This window comes from Mesoplodon mirus (assembly GCF_964341445.2).
Source record: "Mesoplodon mirus genome assembly, chromosome: 11".
NCBI classification, from domain to species: domain Eukaryota; kingdom Metazoa; phylum Chordata; class Mammalia; order Artiodactyla; family Ziphiidae; genus Mesoplodon; species Mesoplodon mirus.
In genome coordinates this window covers 77,349,364-77,368,903 of record NC_138987.1, presented here as the reverse complement: position 1 = coordinate 77,368,903, position 19,540 = coordinate 77,349,364, and the positions used below count along the sequence as shown (strand labels likewise).

General features: G+C 37.5%; 1 protein-coding gene across 18 annotated transcripts in view; it reads right to left on the bottom strand.

Moving 5' to 3' along the window:
- Positions 1 to 19,540, bottom strand: part of CAPRIN2 (caprin family member 2) — a 41,995-nt gene that overhangs the window by 8,139 nt on the left and 14,316 nt on the right. For 10 of the 18 annotated variants that reach the window (XM_082634754.1, XM_082634770.1, XM_082634771.1 and 7 more), the window contains 10 exons: positions 18,333 to 18,571; positions 16,992 to 17,074; positions 14,753 to 14,920; positions 13,758 to 13,801; positions 12,175 to 12,852; positions 9,346 to 9,468; positions 7,444 to 7,525; positions 6,348 to 6,403; positions 3,452 to 3,556; positions 1,998 to 2,144 (listed from right to left, as the gene is read on the bottom strand). In XM_082634754.1, coding sequence (XP_082490880.1) covers positions 1,998 to 2,144; positions 3,452 to 3,556; positions 6,348 to 6,403; positions 7,444 to 7,525; positions 9,346 to 9,468; positions 12,175 to 12,852; positions 13,758 to 13,801; positions 14,753 to 14,920; positions 16,992 to 17,074; positions 18,333 to 18,571 — 1,725 coding nt within the window. Of the gene's footprint in view, positions 1 to 1,997; positions 2,145 to 3,451; positions 3,557 to 6,347; positions 6,404 to 7,443; positions 7,526 to 9,345; positions 9,469 to 12,174; positions 12,853 to 13,757; positions 13,802 to 14,752; positions 14,921 to 16,991; positions 17,075 to 18,332; positions 18,572 to 19,540 lie in introns of those variants that run through there. The other 8 variants (XM_082634767.1, XM_082634768.1, XM_082634760.1 and 5 more) reach the window with 4 other exon arrangements.

Here is a 19,540-nt window from a genome sequence, read left to right as displayed (position 1 = left end):
TGCAGGGGACACGGGTTCATGCCCCGGTCCGGGAAGATCCCACATGCCGCGGAGCAGCTGGGCCCGTGAGCCATGGCCGCTGAGCCTGCGCGTCCGGAGCCTGTGCTCCACAACGGGAGAGGCCACAACAGTGAGAGGCCCGCGTACCGCAAAAAAAAAAAAAAAAAAAAATTTCCAAAATACAATGAGAAGACACACCAGGAGCAACTAATCAGGACACAAAGATTCAAAGCAGAATAAAAATCTGGATGTAATTTTTTCACTGAAAAACCCAAGGTACCTGCCTCTAGAAACAGGCAATTATTCTAAAGGTTAACTGACTTGTTTTATTGTTGCTGTTGTTATTATCATTTATCATTTTTGTCTCTCCCTTGCTACACACACACACACACACACACACACACACACACACACACACACACACACTAGAATGTAAGCTTCATGATAAAGGGGACAAATCTGTATTATTCACTTCCTTACCCCCAGTATCTAGAACAATGCCTGGCATACAGTAAAACAATGCCTGCCTCGAAAAATATATACGGTGAGTGAATGAGCGAGCCATAGAATTGGAAATACCATAATTTAGTCAATCATTGCCCAGTTAACAGACGTTCAGATGGTCTCCAATTGAGATTGGTTTTGTTGCGATTGCCTTCTAGTGCCGTTATATACAACATATCTTCAGCTACTGAAGCATATCCTTAGCTACTAATCCCTTTGTTCCTGTAGTATAGATTCCTCAAGGTGAAACTTCTGTCACGGCTTTATGCCCCCTTCTTAAAAAATTTTAACAGGAAATGCCTTTCCTAAAAGGTTGTGACGATTTACTGTCACATCAGCAGTGTATAAAACTTTCTTATTTCTTTCCCCACTCTAGATAACAACTGTTTTAATATTTTCCAATTTGTTGAATGAATAACTGTATTTCATTTCAAATTAAAATTAAAAATCTTAAAACACACACCACACAAAAAAAGGTATTGTGACAAGAGCGTACAAGGCAAGCCCGGGGGACTAGTCTGGCAAGTTACACCAGACTTCAAAAGTTACTGAGTGTCAGGCAAAGGACTTTCAATATCATTCTATAATGGACCAATATTTGCTTTTAATTAGGAATAAGAAAAAGTTAGTAAAACCAATGTGGCAATACCGTGTAGGATGGATTGACAGGGATAGAGGGAAAGCAAGGACACAAAGCTGTGCTACGTGGCCAAGCAGGAAGTAATAAGGTTAGTGAATTCAGGGGTGTGAATTCACCAGACCATCTCCCTGCATTGTGCCTGCTTTCCACTACCACTCCACTGGCCCCATCCCACCACCATCACACGAAAGTACCTGGAGTGGGACCTTAAAGCACCATCAGGAAAGGTACTTATTGGCTAAGACTTTTTGCTTTTTTCTCAAGAAAAGTTTTATTCTTTTCTACGTTTAGAGAATAAACATACAAACCTAGCTGAAATATCACCTTAAGAAGTTTTAAACTGCAATTTGTAGCGGAATATGTAATTCAAAATACCATAGAAATCTGAACAATTCTCCAAAACCCAGATGAGATGAAGATGAAATCAAATGAAAGTTTCAGCAGTGATAGAACACACAAGTATGTGTCCTGTATTTCAGGTTATTGATGCCATGGAACATTACTACTGTGATATTAGTAATGGTTAGTATTATTAAGCGATTTACAGAAAATTATGTTTCTCACTCACATTTCATTTATTTAATATGGGTCCTCAGCTTTGCCTGCCACTAATTTTCAGAGGGGAAAAGGCCCTGATAAAAACTTCCATTCAAAATTATTGAGGCTTTGGATTTAATACTCTTCCCACACAAACAATATTTCCATTGGACAAATGCAAATTCTACCAGCCCCAAAAAGAGTAATAGAAAAGGCAAATTTTTTCACATAGTACCTAATGTAAGAGATGTAAGAGAAACAATAGCTTTTTAACAGGAATAATGAACTGCAATCATCATTCACGTTTCATACTCACTGTCTGCATGGCTTGAAAGGGTGCTGTGTTAATGGTTACTGAACTACTACTTGCTGGAGGTGACTGGAAGCCCTGTTCAGAGCCCTTTGACATGGGAGGATTTGGAGAAGCTAGTGAAGACGGTTTCTTGCTTGGGGGAACTGCTGCCTAGGGAGGAGAAATGCAGTATCAGCCAATCACCTGCCATACAATAAACAGTTAACTTACACTAAACCCCAGACTGGCATAAGTCAGCAAGTCCTATAGGACAACATTTGGACACAGGAATGCAGAAGAATAGCTTTTGCTTACAATTTCAAATCTCAATTGCTGAGGATGCACACTAGCATTTGCTTTTGCACAGCTTGCTGACTAAGTGAGAATCTTACTATTAATCAGTCTAACAGACGAGGGACTGAACTTTTTATGAGCACCTAGTCCTTTTCAAACCCTGTAATGGTATTTTCCAGTTCAGAATCTAGTATTATTCCAAATTCATACAGAAGAATTAGGCTTAAGAAAAACCTTGGGTTAGTTACTTAGTCAGTGTTAATTTTTCTCTATTTTAAAGTCTTATTAGTGGATTCCTCAGTCAGCTGCCTAAAAAAAGAAAACCAAACCTGAGCTAATCTAAATAACTCTTAACTAAGGGAATAAGCAAGTCCTTAATATAGTAGATTATAAAGCCAAATGCTTTAAAAGATATGAAGAAACCAATACCAATGAGATTTTGAAGCAGACAGCTGTGACTCACTAGGTGGCAAACACTTCCTCTTCTTAAAATAAGGAACCAATCAATTTTAATTTAGACCAAGTCAACACCATAAAAACTAATGCTTACCTTTATTTTCTTATACAAAGAACACAAATTCTCATATAATAGTTAACCAAAAAATAATAATAAAACCTAAGAATTGCTAAATTAATCCAAAAAATCATCCTATCTTGCTATATCTATCTCAAGGATTTGCTCAAACACAGCAAAAACTTTCACTTGAGAATCGAGAAGAAAAACGTAATACCGTCAAAATGCTTTGACAAAATTAGGCAAAAAGAGAATGTAACTCATTCCAATTGAGTCAGTGCTAATATTAAAACTATAAAGTTATTGAGTCTTCTGTTACATGGATAAAAAGATTTTTCTCCTAAGGAGTCCTTCAACATGAATATAGTGAGAAACTTGAACTAACCCTACCCTTACCTAGAAATTTTCACTTTTTTTTGACACTAGCAATTTGGATATATTTATTGTATCTGAAAAGGCAAAACACTATTAAGTCCATGTATACGGTAAGGTCACAATAAAGTTAAAGTTACCTGTATAAGTTCCAGGACTACAACATCTATAGAAAGCAAACATTAGTAAGGTATAAATGTTAAATCATTAAACTGATTATGCCTGTAATTCATACAATAAACTGGTTCTGCTATTCTTTAAGACAGAAAAGAAATTAAGACAATTGGTCTCTTATTACCTCAGGAGTCTCTGAGGTCATAAACTCTGTTTCAGATCCTGAAGAGGCCTGATCGGTAGTAACCAAGCAAGCATTTGAGCTACAAGTAACTGGAGAAGAAGCAGCCTAAATACAGGAAGATATAAAACATTGTAAAAGGCACATGTTGTTCACTTTATATTTCTTGGGCCCTGGGCTTCCTAACACATTACTCTCGTGGAGCAATCACTAGTGCCAAATGGTATGCTAAACACTTTTAACACATATTAATATATTTAATCCTAACAATAACCCTGTGCAATAGGTACAACTATTCCCATTTTATTCATAATCAGGCAGAAGCAAAGAAAGTTAAGTAATTTACCCAAGGTCACACTAAAATTAAGCAGAAGAGCTAAGATTCAAATCCAAGCAGTCAGCTACATTGCCTTTCCAGGCCTAGTCACCAGAGCTACACATCTGATCCCATCCTCACTTATCAAGACTCTTGGCCCTGGAAATCTGGGGTCAGATTTTCTGCCAGGCTCTCAATAGCAGTTCCATGGGAGATGAGCCCAGGGCACATTAATGCTCTAGGCACAGGCCTGCCAGGGATCATGACAACTATGCTTTTACTCTAAGTGCTCTCAGTGTCTTACAGAAGTTGGCAGAAGTATAAATAGAAAGGATAAGCTCTATATAAATCACAATAGCACCAATATTCTAAGAAAAATTAAAGCTAATAGGTATAAAATACAAATTGGGAGAAAGCACGGTAGGAACTAATGCTGTGACAACTGTAATCAATTAAAAACTAAGAGTAGCTAGGAAGGAATGCTATGGTACAACAGGTACTAGAACATAACAGAGATCCATAAAATTCTAGCAATGGCAAGGTCTGAAGTGTCGGTGAATCCACTCCTTTTATCTAAATGTTTCAATGTGGTTCTCAGAAGCCCAAGTAATAAAATGGGTTAAACAGAAACTAATTAATGGTAACCAAATATCACAACAGTTATGTTTCAGTGACCTTCTAGAAGGGTTCATCATGATTTGCCACTTCTTGATAAGGAGATGGGGACCAAGTTCTAAAAAGTCTCATGGAAGACCTTTAAAAGGTCTTATGGAGAAAATTTTGAAATCCTTTAGAGCATTTAATGTACCTAAATAAATAGGTATAATTTAGATCTGACCGAACTATTAGAATTATTATAAAATGGTAGTGTTTCTAAAAGTAGGTCTTTCTTCTGGTCCTCTCATTAAAACAATGAGACAACCACCCAAAATAAGTGAGACTGGCTATTGTGGGGACATAACTAACTCTATTGCCAAAGAAAAATTCAAAGATACTAAGTTAAGGCAACTTGGCCCACTTGATAGTTAAGCTTTAAAAGACTTTGAATTTTAGTTAAAACGTTAACTTAACACAAAAGATAAAGAAACATTCTTTATATTAGTATTTATTTAGAAGTTACGGCAGTTCTTGCTTCCAAATTATTGCTCTTTAAGAAGACCAGAGTTCATTTTAAGTACTGCTGAGTAAGCATGATGTTTGAGGCCAGTGGTTCCAAAAAATGGATGTGCAGATTCACCCAGGGAGCAGATTAAAAATACAGATGACTAGACGACACCCTTGGAAATTCTGACCCTATAGGTCTAAGGTGGTGTCTAACAACACAGTCATCCCTCAGTATCCACAGGGAATTGGTTCCAAGACCCACTATGGATACCAAAATTCGCAGATGCTCAGGTCCCATAGTTGACCCTTCATACCCGTGGTTCTGCAACTTTGGATTAAACCAACCTCAGATCCGTAGTACTCTATGTATTTAGTGCTCACTTCGGCAGCACATATACTAAAATTGGAACGATAGAGAGATTAGCATGGCCCCTGCGCACGGATGACACGCAAATTCATGAAGCGTAGTACTCTATGAATTTAGTGGAAAAAACCCATGTATAAGTGGACCCAAGCAGTTCAAATGCATACTGTTCAAGGGTCAACTATATATACTTTTATTAAAGTGACCAAGTGATTCTGATGTAGCCATCCCACAGGCATGCCCTGAGAACTACCAGACTATTGGTTTATCAAACAAAATCTTAAACTTGTCACTTGAAAGCCTCATATAGAACCTAATAGCTAGACCAGATAACATGGAATTCTTTAGTTAAAGCAGTGACTGGGGCGAGGGACCCTGCTTAACAAACACATTTTGAAAACCGAGCTACATCTTAAACTAAATATAAACCACTGTAAACAAATGGTATTTACTCGTAAGTTTTTGGAAGGGAAGGCAACAACTGCTGAACCACCTGATCAAAATATTTAACCTACTGTCAAAGCAGTTGCTGTCTAGAAAATTGCCATAAGGTTTTCAGAGGGATCCTGAGAAAAAAAAAATTTTTTTTAAGTAATGACCAGAAAACTAGCAAATCTTGAACTTACTATTGATGGAAATGCAATGTGGCATTTACAGATCTCAATGATCTGGTCCCTTTATAACTTTAAGTGTGTTCTGTGAAAATTAGTTCATCAGAATGTCAGATATATGTAGGCGGGTGGGACTGGCTAACCATGAGTTAAGCAAAATTAGTCTCTTTCTTTACACCCTTTACTCTGCCAATATACTAAGTGACTTAGGTAGCTCAACAGCAAAGTAAGATTCCCAAAGTACCTCCGAATTCTTCAGGCTCACTCTTTCCTTACTAACATCAGCTAACCTTCTCTATTATAACAGATGACTTCCCCATGTTTATTACGGAATCTTTTGAGAACCAGATGTACTTAATCTAAAAAACTAGGTATCCTTAGAACATTTGCAATAATTTCATTAGGTATATTAGAATCAGCGAGTCTGAGCATTCTTGCCAAAGCAAGAGTTTCCTCCCTGAATAGCAAAGAAGAGTAAATGAAAGATCAGTCTGGAAAAGTTACCTGTAATGGCTCTTGAAGAAAATCACTTTGATTGGATAGATTTTGTTCTGTAGATGCTGCAGAGAGTGAAATCAACAGTAAACTGCTGAGGGAGGAGAAAAGTTTATGCATACCAACTGGGTGGAAACTAAAGTTTATACTTTATAAAACAAAGCAGTATCTGGAAGAACTAGCTCTCAAGTCCTTTCTACTGTAGTAGAGCTCTAAAAAGAGTCAGAGAGATTACAGAAGAAAAGGATACTAGTTCCATCAATGGACAAATGCAGCATTTCAAGGCTTCTAAAAGAAAAGAACTATGACTTTTAAAAAAACGGTAATTGTAATCTGGATGATAAAACCTGAGCTATCATGAGCAGTAATTAGCTGATACACTTTAAGTTACAAGTGCAGAGGTCATCTGGCTCTTCAATTTTTTTTTCTCTTTGATCATGTAAATTAAATATACTTTTCAATTACATAGTTTCAGTTTGGTTTCTTCTTATTAATCTCTATCACTTTTGTTAAGTACTCTCTCTTCCTTCTCCTTACCCTACCCAGGAATTACTGGACCAGCCTTCTGGTTGGTGTCTACTGCTCACTGCAGCTGAACTATGGCTTTGATTATGTCATTCCACCTCTGAGATAAACTAGTGTAGAACAAAAAGCCTGAAGTCTGAAGCATCAGACCAGATTCAGATCTGGGCTGCATCATTAGTTACTGTGTTAAACTCTGCACTAAATACCACTGATGTAATTTCACTCATAGTTAGGATCCAAAAGCCTCCACACTAGACATACAGAGTTGAAAGAAGTCAAGCAGGTTCTAGTCAGAATTCACTCCAAGAAGAATATAAAAAGTAGCAAAGACAACTAATATTGTGTACTTCCATTCACCGATCTGGAGACCTTCTCTAAAATGCAAACAGGTCAGTTAAGTACACTAACATCCTCATGGTAATTTACCCGTATGTAACTCTGATAACATATGTACACATTTAGAAAAAGTTAACACACAGACATAGTTTAACCTTAAGATAATCTAGAGTAAAATTATATGTAAAAGAAGTAATTGGAAAAACAGCTGTAGGTCTAACAAGTCTTAAGAATGAGGACATACCTACTGGGCTACCTGGAGTAGCTGAAGGCGGCTGTGATGATGGAATTGCACTTGGAGGTTTGTCAAAATCCAGAATAGATTCCTAAAGACAAGAGTTTAAATAATGAGTGAAAACAAAGATTATCATTTGTTGGTAAAGCTATTACCATTAAATTATTTATGATGTCAACTGCTTATTAGCTATAGGAATCTAGCTAATAACCATCTCAAGATGTTAATAACTTAGTCTTTATAGGAGAAGAAATTGAGAATTAAAAACGAAATCTAAAGTAACTGTCAAACCTTACAACTGTGTCAGGGGCTTCCCTGGTCGTGCAGTCATTAGGAATCTGCCAGCCAACACAGGGGACACGGGTTCAAGCCCTGGTCCAGGAAGATCCCACATACCGTGGAGCAACTAAGCCCGTGCACCACAACTACTGAGCCTGTGCTCTAGAGCCACAACTACTGAGCCTGCATGCTGCAACTACTGAAGCCCACATGCCTAGAGCCTGTGCTCCACAAGAGAAGCCACCACAATGAGAAGCCCACGCACCGCAATGAAGAGTAGCCCCCACTTGCCACAACTAGAGAAAGCCCACACGCAGCAACGAAGACCCAACACAGCCAAAAATAAATAAATAAAATAAATAAATTTATTTAAAAAAAAAAAAAAAAGACTGTGTCGGGACTTCCCTGGTGGTGCAGTGGTTAAATACCCACCTGCTAATGCAGGGGACACAGGTTCAAGCCCTGGTCCGGGAAGGTCCCACATGCCACGGAGCAACTAAGCCCGTGCACCACAACTACTGAGCCTGTGCTCTAGAGCCTGCAAGCTGAAACTACTTAGCCCACGTGCTGCAACTACTGAAGCCTGAGTGCCTAGAGCCCGTGCTCCACAACAAGAGAAGCCACTGCAATGAGAAGCCTGCACACCACAACAAAGAGTAGCCCCTGCTCACCACAACTAGAAAGCCCATGTGCAGCAATGAAGACTCAATGCAGCCAAAAATTAATTAATTATTTTTTTTAAAAAAGACTGTATCAAGTGTTAAAACTCTAATAGTAATTCTAAGGCCAAATTAGGAAAAGAAAACTCCAGACTTGAAGTCTTAAACGTTAATCCTAGCATAGACTGAGCCCTCATTTTTATTATAACCAGTGAGAGGGTCTAATTATTTTATGAGAGGGTCTAATTATTTTATCTCAACCACTAAACTAACTCATGCTCTTAGAGACTTTCATGACAAGAAGGCATTCTCTTCTCCCATCTGCCTATCCTGGTTATCCTAAAAATATTTCCAATGTTTTGAGTACTTAACTTATATACTTACAGTGATCATTTTAGGTCTTTTATTTATCAAATAATCTGAAGAGGTATGCAATTCCCTCACTTTACAAATAAGCAGAAGGTTGGAGGTTAAATAACTTGCCACAGATTATACAACTGGTAACTGGTAGAAGAGGATTTAAATGCAAGTCTAATTCCAAAGCTCAAAATCTTTTTACTACACAAAGATCTCTTATCTGCCTACTTCATCCCTCAGTAATACCATACTATTCTGAAATTCTGTAAGAGTCTGTATGACAGAATTTAGCATGTGTCATAATGAATGTCTTATGATTATCTACACACGACAGCAGCAATATCATTTGAGCACTTTAAGCTTCTTACATGTTTAATTCATTTTATTACTCACAACAAACAGGAATAGGAACTATTATCATTTTTTCAAAAAAGAAACTGAGGCAGACAGTTAAGTAACTTGCCTAAATTCTCAGAGCTAGGAAGTGGCAGAACTGAGATTTGTACTCATTCTGGACACCAGAGTCTATGCTCTTAACAACTTCATTTAATGCTTCAGATCAGAAGCTAGTAGCCCCATGACTATCATTTAAGATTCACTTAATAATGACTCATACTTGCATAAAGTTACAAGTTCCTTGAATCTGGGTCATCAGATCCTGCAGTTTTTCTTTCCTCAATACTGGATCCTTTGGAAGGGTAGAGGAAGAACCTACAGGCTGATGCATAGGCTTAGGCACCTGTAAGATAAACCCATGATGTATAAGAGTGAAATTCAAATTCAAAAGCCTAATTCAAGAAACTAAGCTTATCACTACATCTTAATGTAATCAAAACACATAGCAGTGCTCGTTTACAGGTTTATCTCAGGTAAAGAATTTCCACATAAATGCGTTTTCTAAGTAATTTCAGCAAACTTTACATGTTTCCTCCTTCAGAACAATTTTAATGGGAAATGTTTCTAAACATCATCTTTTTAAAGGGAAGGCCCAGGGCAACAGACCTTCCGTGATAGAAGTTCTCTCGTTATGGACATCAGTTACCCTGTGTCCTCTATGATAAGATGCCACTGACTCTAATATAAAACACATGATTTTTTTCTCCAGGGAACAAAATTACTACTACCACATTAAATATGCATCCCATTTTTAACACGTATCTGATTTCAGAAACAGTAAGATGTAAAAACATATACATGTATATCCTAGAGTTGAGGAAATATACTATTATATTCTGTTATACGGTAGGTACACTCTGCAGGGGAGGGGGCTACTGATGTTTAGAAGGTGGTTCGCCCTCCTGCTACATTTCTTAAGGCTGCTGAATACCCTGAAATAGACCCCATGTTTATGGTTGTGTCTTACAGGCATCAGCAAGCCTGTCCCTACCAGCTCCACTTCTCCACCTTCTAATCCACTGGGAAGTCACACAGCTAAGCTTGTCAACAGCGTCATAAAATAACTGTTAATAGACCCTAAGGGAATATATGAAAGGCTCTTTTAAGAGAAAAGTATGAACTTTAGTGATTTATTTCACGTTATCTAGTCTTTTGGCTCTGAACTCTATTTTGCCCTTGACAGTACTTGGTCATGTTCCGAACAGCTGAGATTGCAATACAGACAGAGGCAAATACTCTACTATACAGAGAAGCGTCCTCTCAGTCACTGAGAGACCCTGTAACTTCAATATGGTGATGTCTGCGCCATAAGGCACATTAAATGAGTTTTGGCCTTCCCAATTACACACCCTTAATTTTAAATACTATTCAGCAAACAGCCGGCATCAATGTTCTGGTACAGTGAACGTTCAGCACTGCTATACCTAGTGGAATTTTTAACTGCGGTGTTTTAAACAGCTTTACCGAGGTATTAAAGTGGGTTTTTAGATATAAATCTCTCAAAATAGTTGTTGTATTACAATTACTGTCATATGATATCTAGTTAATGAAAAAGGCTATCAATCTTCTGCAGGGTCAGGAAGAAGCTAAAATTGTATTACCACTTAAAGAGGAAGAAAGGAAAATAAAAGGAGACAAATAATTCTAAAATCCTCTTCCCATAAGGTAGAATTGAGGCAGGGGTACTTTATAAAATGCAATGCTTTGAATTCCCTAAGCAAAATGTTTTTCTCCCCCCACCTTTTTTAATTGAAGTATAGTTGATTTACAATATCGTGTTAATTTCAGGTGTACATCATGGTAATTCAGTTTTGTGTGTGTGTGTGTGTATTCTTTTTCAGAGTCTTTTCCCTTATAGGTTATTACAAAATATTTAGTATAGTTAGTTCCCTGTGCAATAAAGTAGGTCCTTAGCAAAATGTTTTTCAAACTGTTAGAGGACCAAAGATTTCCAGGCATGCCTTTGGCTAAAATGGCGTGCAAGTGCAGGGAACACTACTAGATGTATATGGAGAACACTGGGAGGGTAGCAAGTTCACATTTCTTAGCAAACAAGGTGGTAACAAGTCTTCAACGAAGTGTGCAATGAAACAGTGGTAAATAACTTATACTTTAATAAGAGACAACACTAACTAGCATTGTATGCAAGATTACTCATTATAAGGCTTCTTATCTTACTGACATGGCTTATTTATCACTAGCAGAATGAGGCCTTATATTTGAACTAAATCTCATACTCCAAAACCTAATTACAGAATATTTAATGCCTATACTTTTCATCTGCAGAAAATTCTTTTGAAACAGAAATAGATAACTAATTCAGATCCTTCCCCAACTACTGCTTCTTCTGAAACAGGACATGAAAGATTCCTGTTTCTCCTCCTGACCATCTGTATCCTCTTCAAAGAGGACAGGCTAATCTGAGTGACTATAAATGAAAGAGAAGGAAGAGAATACAGAAAAATGTAACTTCTGTCAGAAAAAGGTCTCCTGCCTTTCGACATGCATTTACGTTTCTCACTTCTTCAACATTATTGTCTTTCCTGAACTATCCACTATTTTGATGTTGTATCATGTCATTAAAATTTGAGCATTAAAACAATATTTTCTAATTGTGGAAATTTCACTTCAGGCTAGGCGCAAATGACAGATTAAATCTGCTTCCAATTTTCTAGGGAAAACAAATTATGCATTAAAGAGCTAAGTGAAATACTTAATACATTAATTAAACATGGGGGGCTTCCCTGGTGGCGCAGTGGTTGGGAGTCCGCCTGCCGATGCAGGGGACACGGGTTCGTGCCCCGGTCTGGGAAGATCCCACATGCCGCGGAGCGGCTGGGCCCGTGAGGCCATGGCCGCTGAGCCTGTGTGTCCGGAGCCTGCGCTCCGCAACGGGAGAGGCCGCAACAGTGAGAGGCCCGCGTACCGGAAAAAAAAAAAACCATGGGTTTTACTGATCTTTTCCTAAAGAGAACTTTTAAATTATCACTACCACAAATCTCTATTTATGCCTACATTGATAGGAACAAACTGATACAAATCAACTCACATCTTTGGGTTCTGTATTAAACTTCCTGGGCAGCAGCTGGTCATTTGGTATGAGGCTTGCTGTAGCTACCCCCCAGGACTTTGGAGAAATCTGTGATTGTGGTGTTAAAGGGTGTTTTTGACTCTCAACATTGTTTTCCCAGGATTTTGGAGTCTCTGGTGGTCTTGAATCCTGTTCTTCACACATGGGAGTGGTCCATGACTTGGTGATGTCCTGTTCACTCTGCACAGAAGGTGTCCAAGACTTTGGAGTTTGCTTCTTTGGATCCTGTTCTTTCTGCAGCTGAACTGGCCAAGGCTTTGGTGTCTCCTGCTTCTTCTGTTCCTCCTGAATGTATCCCACTTTGGATTTAAGAGCTTCTTGCTTCCACTGGCTAGGAGTTGACTTGGTTTTCGAGACATCCTGCTTCTTCTGCTCTTCCTGCAGAGTGGACCTGAGTTTTGGAATCTCTTGTTTCCTCTGTTCTAAGGAAACTGCAGGCTTTGATACCTCCTGGTGCTTCACAGAAGACTCCCAGGACTTGAAGGATTCCTGTTTCTTCTCCTGACCATCTGGTTCGGTAAGCACATCCCAACATTTGGGGAGATTTGGTTTTCTAGCATAATCTGCTTCCCAAGATTGCTCTTCATCTTGTTTACTTGAATAATCTACTTCTGTCATGTAGCGTCTGTTAAGAAACTAAACCACAGGGAAAACGTGCTCAAGTCACAGTCTGTAGAAGACCTTGAAGGGAATACTGAACTCCTATGTACACTGGTCTGAGCCACTGTGCTAACAGGAAACTTGTGACCTTATCCTACTTGAAAAGAGTATTCTACTTTTATGTCCATTCCTTTCCCCTCAATTAACAGAAAGACAAACTTCAAAAGTCTACTTCAAAAGTAGCAACCTATTATTTGATTCACCTAAGACTGGTAAGCAGTGCACACCGTGGTGCCACATTTGCTCGACTCAGGCTCTTTTACCAAGGTTACTCTGCCTCTGCCAGGCTTAGGACCACCTGACTCCCTTCAAGTTAAGGCAGAGGGTAGTTCAACTACACAAAGTCCTACTCTTTACACTGAAGCCTTATGTTTCCTGAATTACCAGCCTTTTCTTTATTCCCATTATATATCAATCATACTGTGATTTTGCTTCTTCCATTCTCTTCGGCTTCCATGAATTCCGATGTCACTTCAGAAAGAGAACAAATGCCCTCTTCTATTACCAATATGAGTAAATTCTGGAAAGAGCAAAATCCCACCCATCTTCAAATTCCAATACAGGGACCAAAACCACCACCACCACCAGCTAACACTTGAGCCGTTCTGCGTGCCAGGCCAAATTGTAAGTAATTCAGATTTAACTCCTTCAAACCTCACAATAACCATATGAGGCGGGCACTGTTATTATCCCCATTTTATGTAGGAGGATAACAGACACAGCTGGGCTACATATCTTGCCCAAAGTCATTAAGCTAATAAGCTGCAGAGCCAGGATTCAAGCTTAAGCAGTCTAGCTCCAAAGCCTTAGCTCCTAACCCCAACAATATACAAAAGTCTCAAAAACCACAACTGACTGAAAATTACCTTTCGGTACCTTACCTCTTGTGGTTGTATCTCTGGCTGTGCAAGTTCCATAAGAGACTCTGGGAAGATAAAAGGAATATTAAATAAGTACTAGGTAAACTACAAGTTTTTAGACTGATTACACTGTAATTCATTCTAGCGACAAATTTCAGAGTAGTAACAGAAAAAGGATAGTGCAATTAAGTACATTCAGGGCAGGCGTAATTCTCACTATTGGGTGCTGGTCAAAAGCATGTGGTCTGAGGCTAGTTGAAGCTAGTAGCTCTGCTTACATAGGACACTTTTCTGAAGTCAGGTTATAGTTAAAAACGGATTTCTGATTGAAAATAGGACTATCTCCTCTTACCCACAAACACAGCTTCTTTCAAGTTGGATTTATAGCTCTGGTGCCATGGGGTAAACGAGAAATACTCGAATCTTGCTAGTGGCTACCAGAAGCCTGCTTGGACTACCTCCTTAGAAGTAATATTTCTTAAATAAATCCAGCCTCAACAATAAATAGCAAAGGTGCCATTTCCTCAAAGTATTTCTTCCCCAAGAAAAGTGGAATTTTGAAAAATATTATTTCTTTTACTGATTTTGGCAATTTTTTTCCTAAATCAATATGTTAACCTTAGATTATTTACATTCTTGCTCTATACAGTATTGGAATGTACTGTAACTCACATTTTAAACAACGGTTTTAAATGGAATGATCTTAATAGTTTAACAAAGAGTTAAACTTTAATAGTTTAACAAAGAATTCAAATTCCATAAATGCCTCATTTTAACAGTGTACTCTCTTGTAACAAAGTATAACCTAATGTTTCTATTAAGGTTGACTCTGCAAATCATGGTAGTAAAGCCTAGAGATGTGTCCTAAATCTAGGCTTATCCTGGGGCAAGTAAAGATTTCCATGCATGTAGAAAATAAAATTAAAATAAAGTAATCATTTTACAATGATTTAACTCATTTTGGTTAAGTGTTAAAAATGCAACCACTATAAAGAATTTCAGAGGTCACAACAAACCTGACTCTTTGACAGATTCAGTCTTCGATAATTGTTTTTTCTTCTCTGATTTTATTAGCATTTCTTCCTCCAATGATACCTCTTTTTCCTTAGCATTTTTTGGAACTGGGATACTTTCAAAATAGCCTGAGTTCAACAATTTAGATAGTAGATCTTTCATGTGTTTGTCTAAGAAAGAGTGATTAAGACTTAGTTATCACATAGCCTAATAGTTCATGGCAAATTATTTGGAATAGAAATCCTAATATAATTTTATCCTAGTTGTAGTATGTCATTATAACAGTCTACACTGGGGGTGTTCAAAGAACTGGTCGTACCATGAAAAGGAAATATGCAGTCCATCGTTACGTCATGCTGAATCAATATAAATTTTAAAAATCAGAATCCCAAAGTTTAGCACGTCACTTAAGTTTCCCTGGGCCTCCATTTCCACCATTTGAAAAATGGCTAAAAATCAGAGACTCCAATGAAGGACTTTATCTAGTATGTTATAAAAGCACACATCTATTCCCTGAGCTGGGAGAAAAGTGATTTCTCCCATCTGCCCCCAAGACATCACAAAAAGCAATTACTCTACCTTCCCCAAGTAATTAGGCTTTAAGAAAAATAAACAACACAGTTCCTCAAACATAAACTTTAGAAAAAGCTATTTTGGACAACCTCTAAAGAATTTTTAAAGTATAAAAATTCCATGATTAAGATTTTACTCTTGAGTTATGCTATATTTCACTCCTAGCACATCACCATTTGATGATCAAGAAAAATCTTAAAATGATGTTATTAAAGTCACTGTACCATAAATAGGTCTAAAGTCTATTCTATTTTTAATATCCACTAAAAACACAATTTCCAAATTAAGCAGATTTGATTTGGGTCTACTATGATGATGTCTGTGCCATAAGGCACATTAAATTGGGTCTACTATTCCTTTCACAGGAATACTATGACACAGATGACCTTTTTTTTTTTTAATCAAATTTGAGGTATAATTTACAAAATTCACATTTTAAGTATACAGTTTTAACAGATGTTAACAGTCATGTTACTTCCACCATAACCATGATACAGAACATTTTAAACAACTCAAAAAGTTCCCTTATGCCCCTTGTATAATCAATCTCCTCCCCCTACTCCCTGGCAACCACTGACCTGCTATGGTTCTAGTTATGTCTTTTCTAGAATTTCATATAAATGGAATCATACAATATGTTCTCATTTTTTGTCTGGCTTCTTTCATTCAGCATAATTATCTTGAGATTCATACATGCTGTTGCAGTATCAATAGTTCATTCCTTTTTTCATTGCTGAGTAGATTCCATTGCATGAATATATTACATTTTGTTTATTAACTATCAGTTGGTGTACATCCGGGCTGTGTTCAATTTGGGACTATTTTGAATAAGCTGGTATGAACATTCATGTACAAGTACTCATGTGAATGTATGTTTTCAATTCTCTCCGGTACTAGAAGGGTAATTGCTTGGTTATATAGTAAGTGCATGCTTAATTTTATAAGAAACTAACAAACTAGTTTCCAAAGTGTTTGTATCATTTTGCATTCTAGCCAAGCAATAAATTTCTGTGGTTTAAACTTGAAAGGACTTAGAAATTGAGATAGTTATTCATACTTAAATATTTTTAAAAAGGAAGCAATCACTAGTAACAAAAATGTTTACCAGCTTCCAATGAGTTTTCATTATCCTACACTAGTACACAAAACTCTGTACTTCATGGCCAAACATTTGTACTTGGTCATTTGGCCAAAGCCTGTCTAGGAAGCCAAAAGGACTCTTTCTCTCCAGATCATTTCCAGACCAATAGACAACAATGTTTCAATAGACTACGTAGCCAAATCATTCTTATTTTCTTAAGCAGATCTGGTAGATAAGCCTTGATATTAACAATATGTGGATTTAAGATTTGTAAATAGAACAGGTACTACCACGCACAATAGAGAACTGAACCCCAAAATGGTCAAGCACTAGTCCCTAGCCCTTGTTCCCAAATCACAGTGACTCATCACCTCAAAACTCTCCCTAGGCTCCATTTTAGCGAGTACAATTGTACAATAGCTGCTTTTAACAGAACTAAACAAAGATATCATTCTGCCGATGAATCTAGTATTGTCAGACATGTAAGTTCTGATGGACTGACACAGTTTTGGCCCTCAATATCATACTAAACTCCTAGATATAAAGTTTAGTATTTACTGCATAAGTCCAGAGTAGAGAAAACTCACATGTCGTTCCTACCACTGCTTTCTCACTACCTTCCAAAAGGTCCCAAAAGTACAAGGATGACTGCTCCATCTGGTCTTCAACACTGACAAGGAAAAGCAGCAGCAGAACAAAGTGGCTTTAGAGGCACATATATTTATATATGGAGCAGTACAATTTATACAATATAACCCATCAACAATTAAGACATTCAAGGTTAGTTTTGTGTTTTTTTACTCTTTGGAAGTGAAAAATTGAAATTTTATAAAGATGACTAAATACCCATTTATGGATTTCAAATGTAAGCATTTTTCATTAAAACAACAAAATAAAGATTTTACCAAATACAGCTATTAAGGAATAGACCAAAAAGAGTTTAAAGCAATCAGTGTGGTATCCTTCATTATCAAGTATATGCCCTAGATAAAAAATAAAGAAAAAACCGTGGAATGGAAACATTAAGAGCTGCATTTGTCTTTAAAGAGAGCAGCTCATTTTTCAAATTGTTTCACTTACATTTCACATATTAAAGTAAGCTACATTCCTTGGATCTACCAAAGTGAAGCAAGAGAAGGAAGCATCCAAATAGGTAATGATGATGGAATAGACTATTGGGATGGGAATAAATATATATATATATGGCTATATATAGGTAATTAAGAGTTTTATCAGGTTTCTTCCTGCACTGATAGGGCTAATTTCCAAAGCAGTTGAAATCTAACTGCTTTTGCATGGCTAACAGACACAGCATTGAAACAACCTGTATCTAACAAACCAAAAGCATAGAGCTTCTGCTCATTAGCTGATTTACTCCATCTAAGCAAAAACAGTAAATAGATACTGTAGGAGAAAAAAACTGGGTTGCCTCAATTTGCTGGTTTTATGTTTTAAATTATCAGACTTGTTTCTCAGTATTTACTCACAGCCTAAGAAGAACACTAAATAATTCTTACTTTGACAGTTTAGTGATACTAATCAAGTTAAATTTTATTCACCTCCACTTAAGTACAGCAGTAGTAAGGAGGCAAAGACTCTCAGGTAACACAACAACCTGATATAATTACAAAAAAATTCATAATTAGTATTATGGTTAATACCTATATAAGGTTAAAACTTGATCAGACATTTTAAAAATCAGTGTTGAAATAAAGAAGCAAGTCAATGAGATCATTCAAATTCACTTTCTTACTAGACAGGCTATCAACCTCGTGAGAGTCTGGGCAGGCCAACGTTTCCAAAGCTGAATATATATATATATATATATATATATACACATACACACATACATATACATATATACATGCTGAAAAGCTAGACTAAAGTGTTATGTGTCCTGTTTCAGGAAAATATTTTCATGAACTTACCTCAGACTTTCATTTCTTTCAGGACAGGTCAATTTTGAAAATTTAATGAGGTAGTCAAGTTCTTTTAAAGGCAAATACACTGCACCATTCAAGCCCCCTTTGAAGTCTTTCTGTACATGTTCCTGCATCAAGTTCTGTAATACATACTGCACTTGAAGTATAGTGCGAAGCTTTTTCTTTTCAGCCTCAAGTTTTAGCATGTGCTCCCTTCTCTGGGCTTTCTTCTGTGCTTTAAGCAGCTGTGAAAACAAACGCTAATTAAGGCTGACAACTCTCCACAACCCATACTAGCAATCCATTAGTCTACAAAAGTACAATCCCAAAGAGTTGAAATTAGATGATAAATCTCAAATATATAACACTGACTGTGAAACTGACAAGGTCATTTAACTGCCTGCTTGCTTTTTTTTTTTTTTTTTTTTTTCTTTTTGCGGTATGCGGGCCTCTCACTGTTGTGGCCTCTCCCGTTGCGGAGCACAGGCTCCGGACGCGCAGGCCCAGCGGCCATGGCTCACGGGCCCAGCCGCTCCGCGGCATATGGGATCCTCCCAGACCGGGGCACGAACCCGTGTACCCTGCATCGGCAGGCGGACTCTCAACCACTGCGCCACCAGGGAGGCCCTGCTTGCTTTTTGAGCTAAAGAAGTCACCGAGTACTTAGCTGGTTTGTCTCAGCTAATCAAAGCTAAAGAAGTCCAAATATGTGACTCCCAACCCCAGGCTGAATCTAGTACCTCTACTATCACCATGATGAGAAGCAAAGTACCTATCGTTAATGTCCATATTAATCACAAGGTTTTACTTTTCCATATTATGTATACCAAGCCTTTTTAGGCTAAATATTTTAAGAAAATGCTTCAGTTTAGTTTGGGTTCTTTTTTAAATCTTATGTTCCAGGGGAAGAGTATTTAAAATGGTTAATTTTCAACCAACCAAAGAAGACTGCTTAAAGCATAAGGAATTGAAAACCAAACAGAAATAAAATGTCTTACAAATGTAATGCCAAAAAACAGCCACAGCAAACAGGGGTTTTTTTAGGAAAATTGAGAGAGATTTTCATAATAGTTTGTCATGGAAACACACATGGAAAATTAGTGGAATGTAAGTTTTCCCTCAAATGACTGAGTGAGTGAGTGAGTGAGTGTGTGTGTGTGTGTAGACTGAGCAGCTCCAAGTCTACTCTAAAGCTTACAACTGTAAAACCTTAA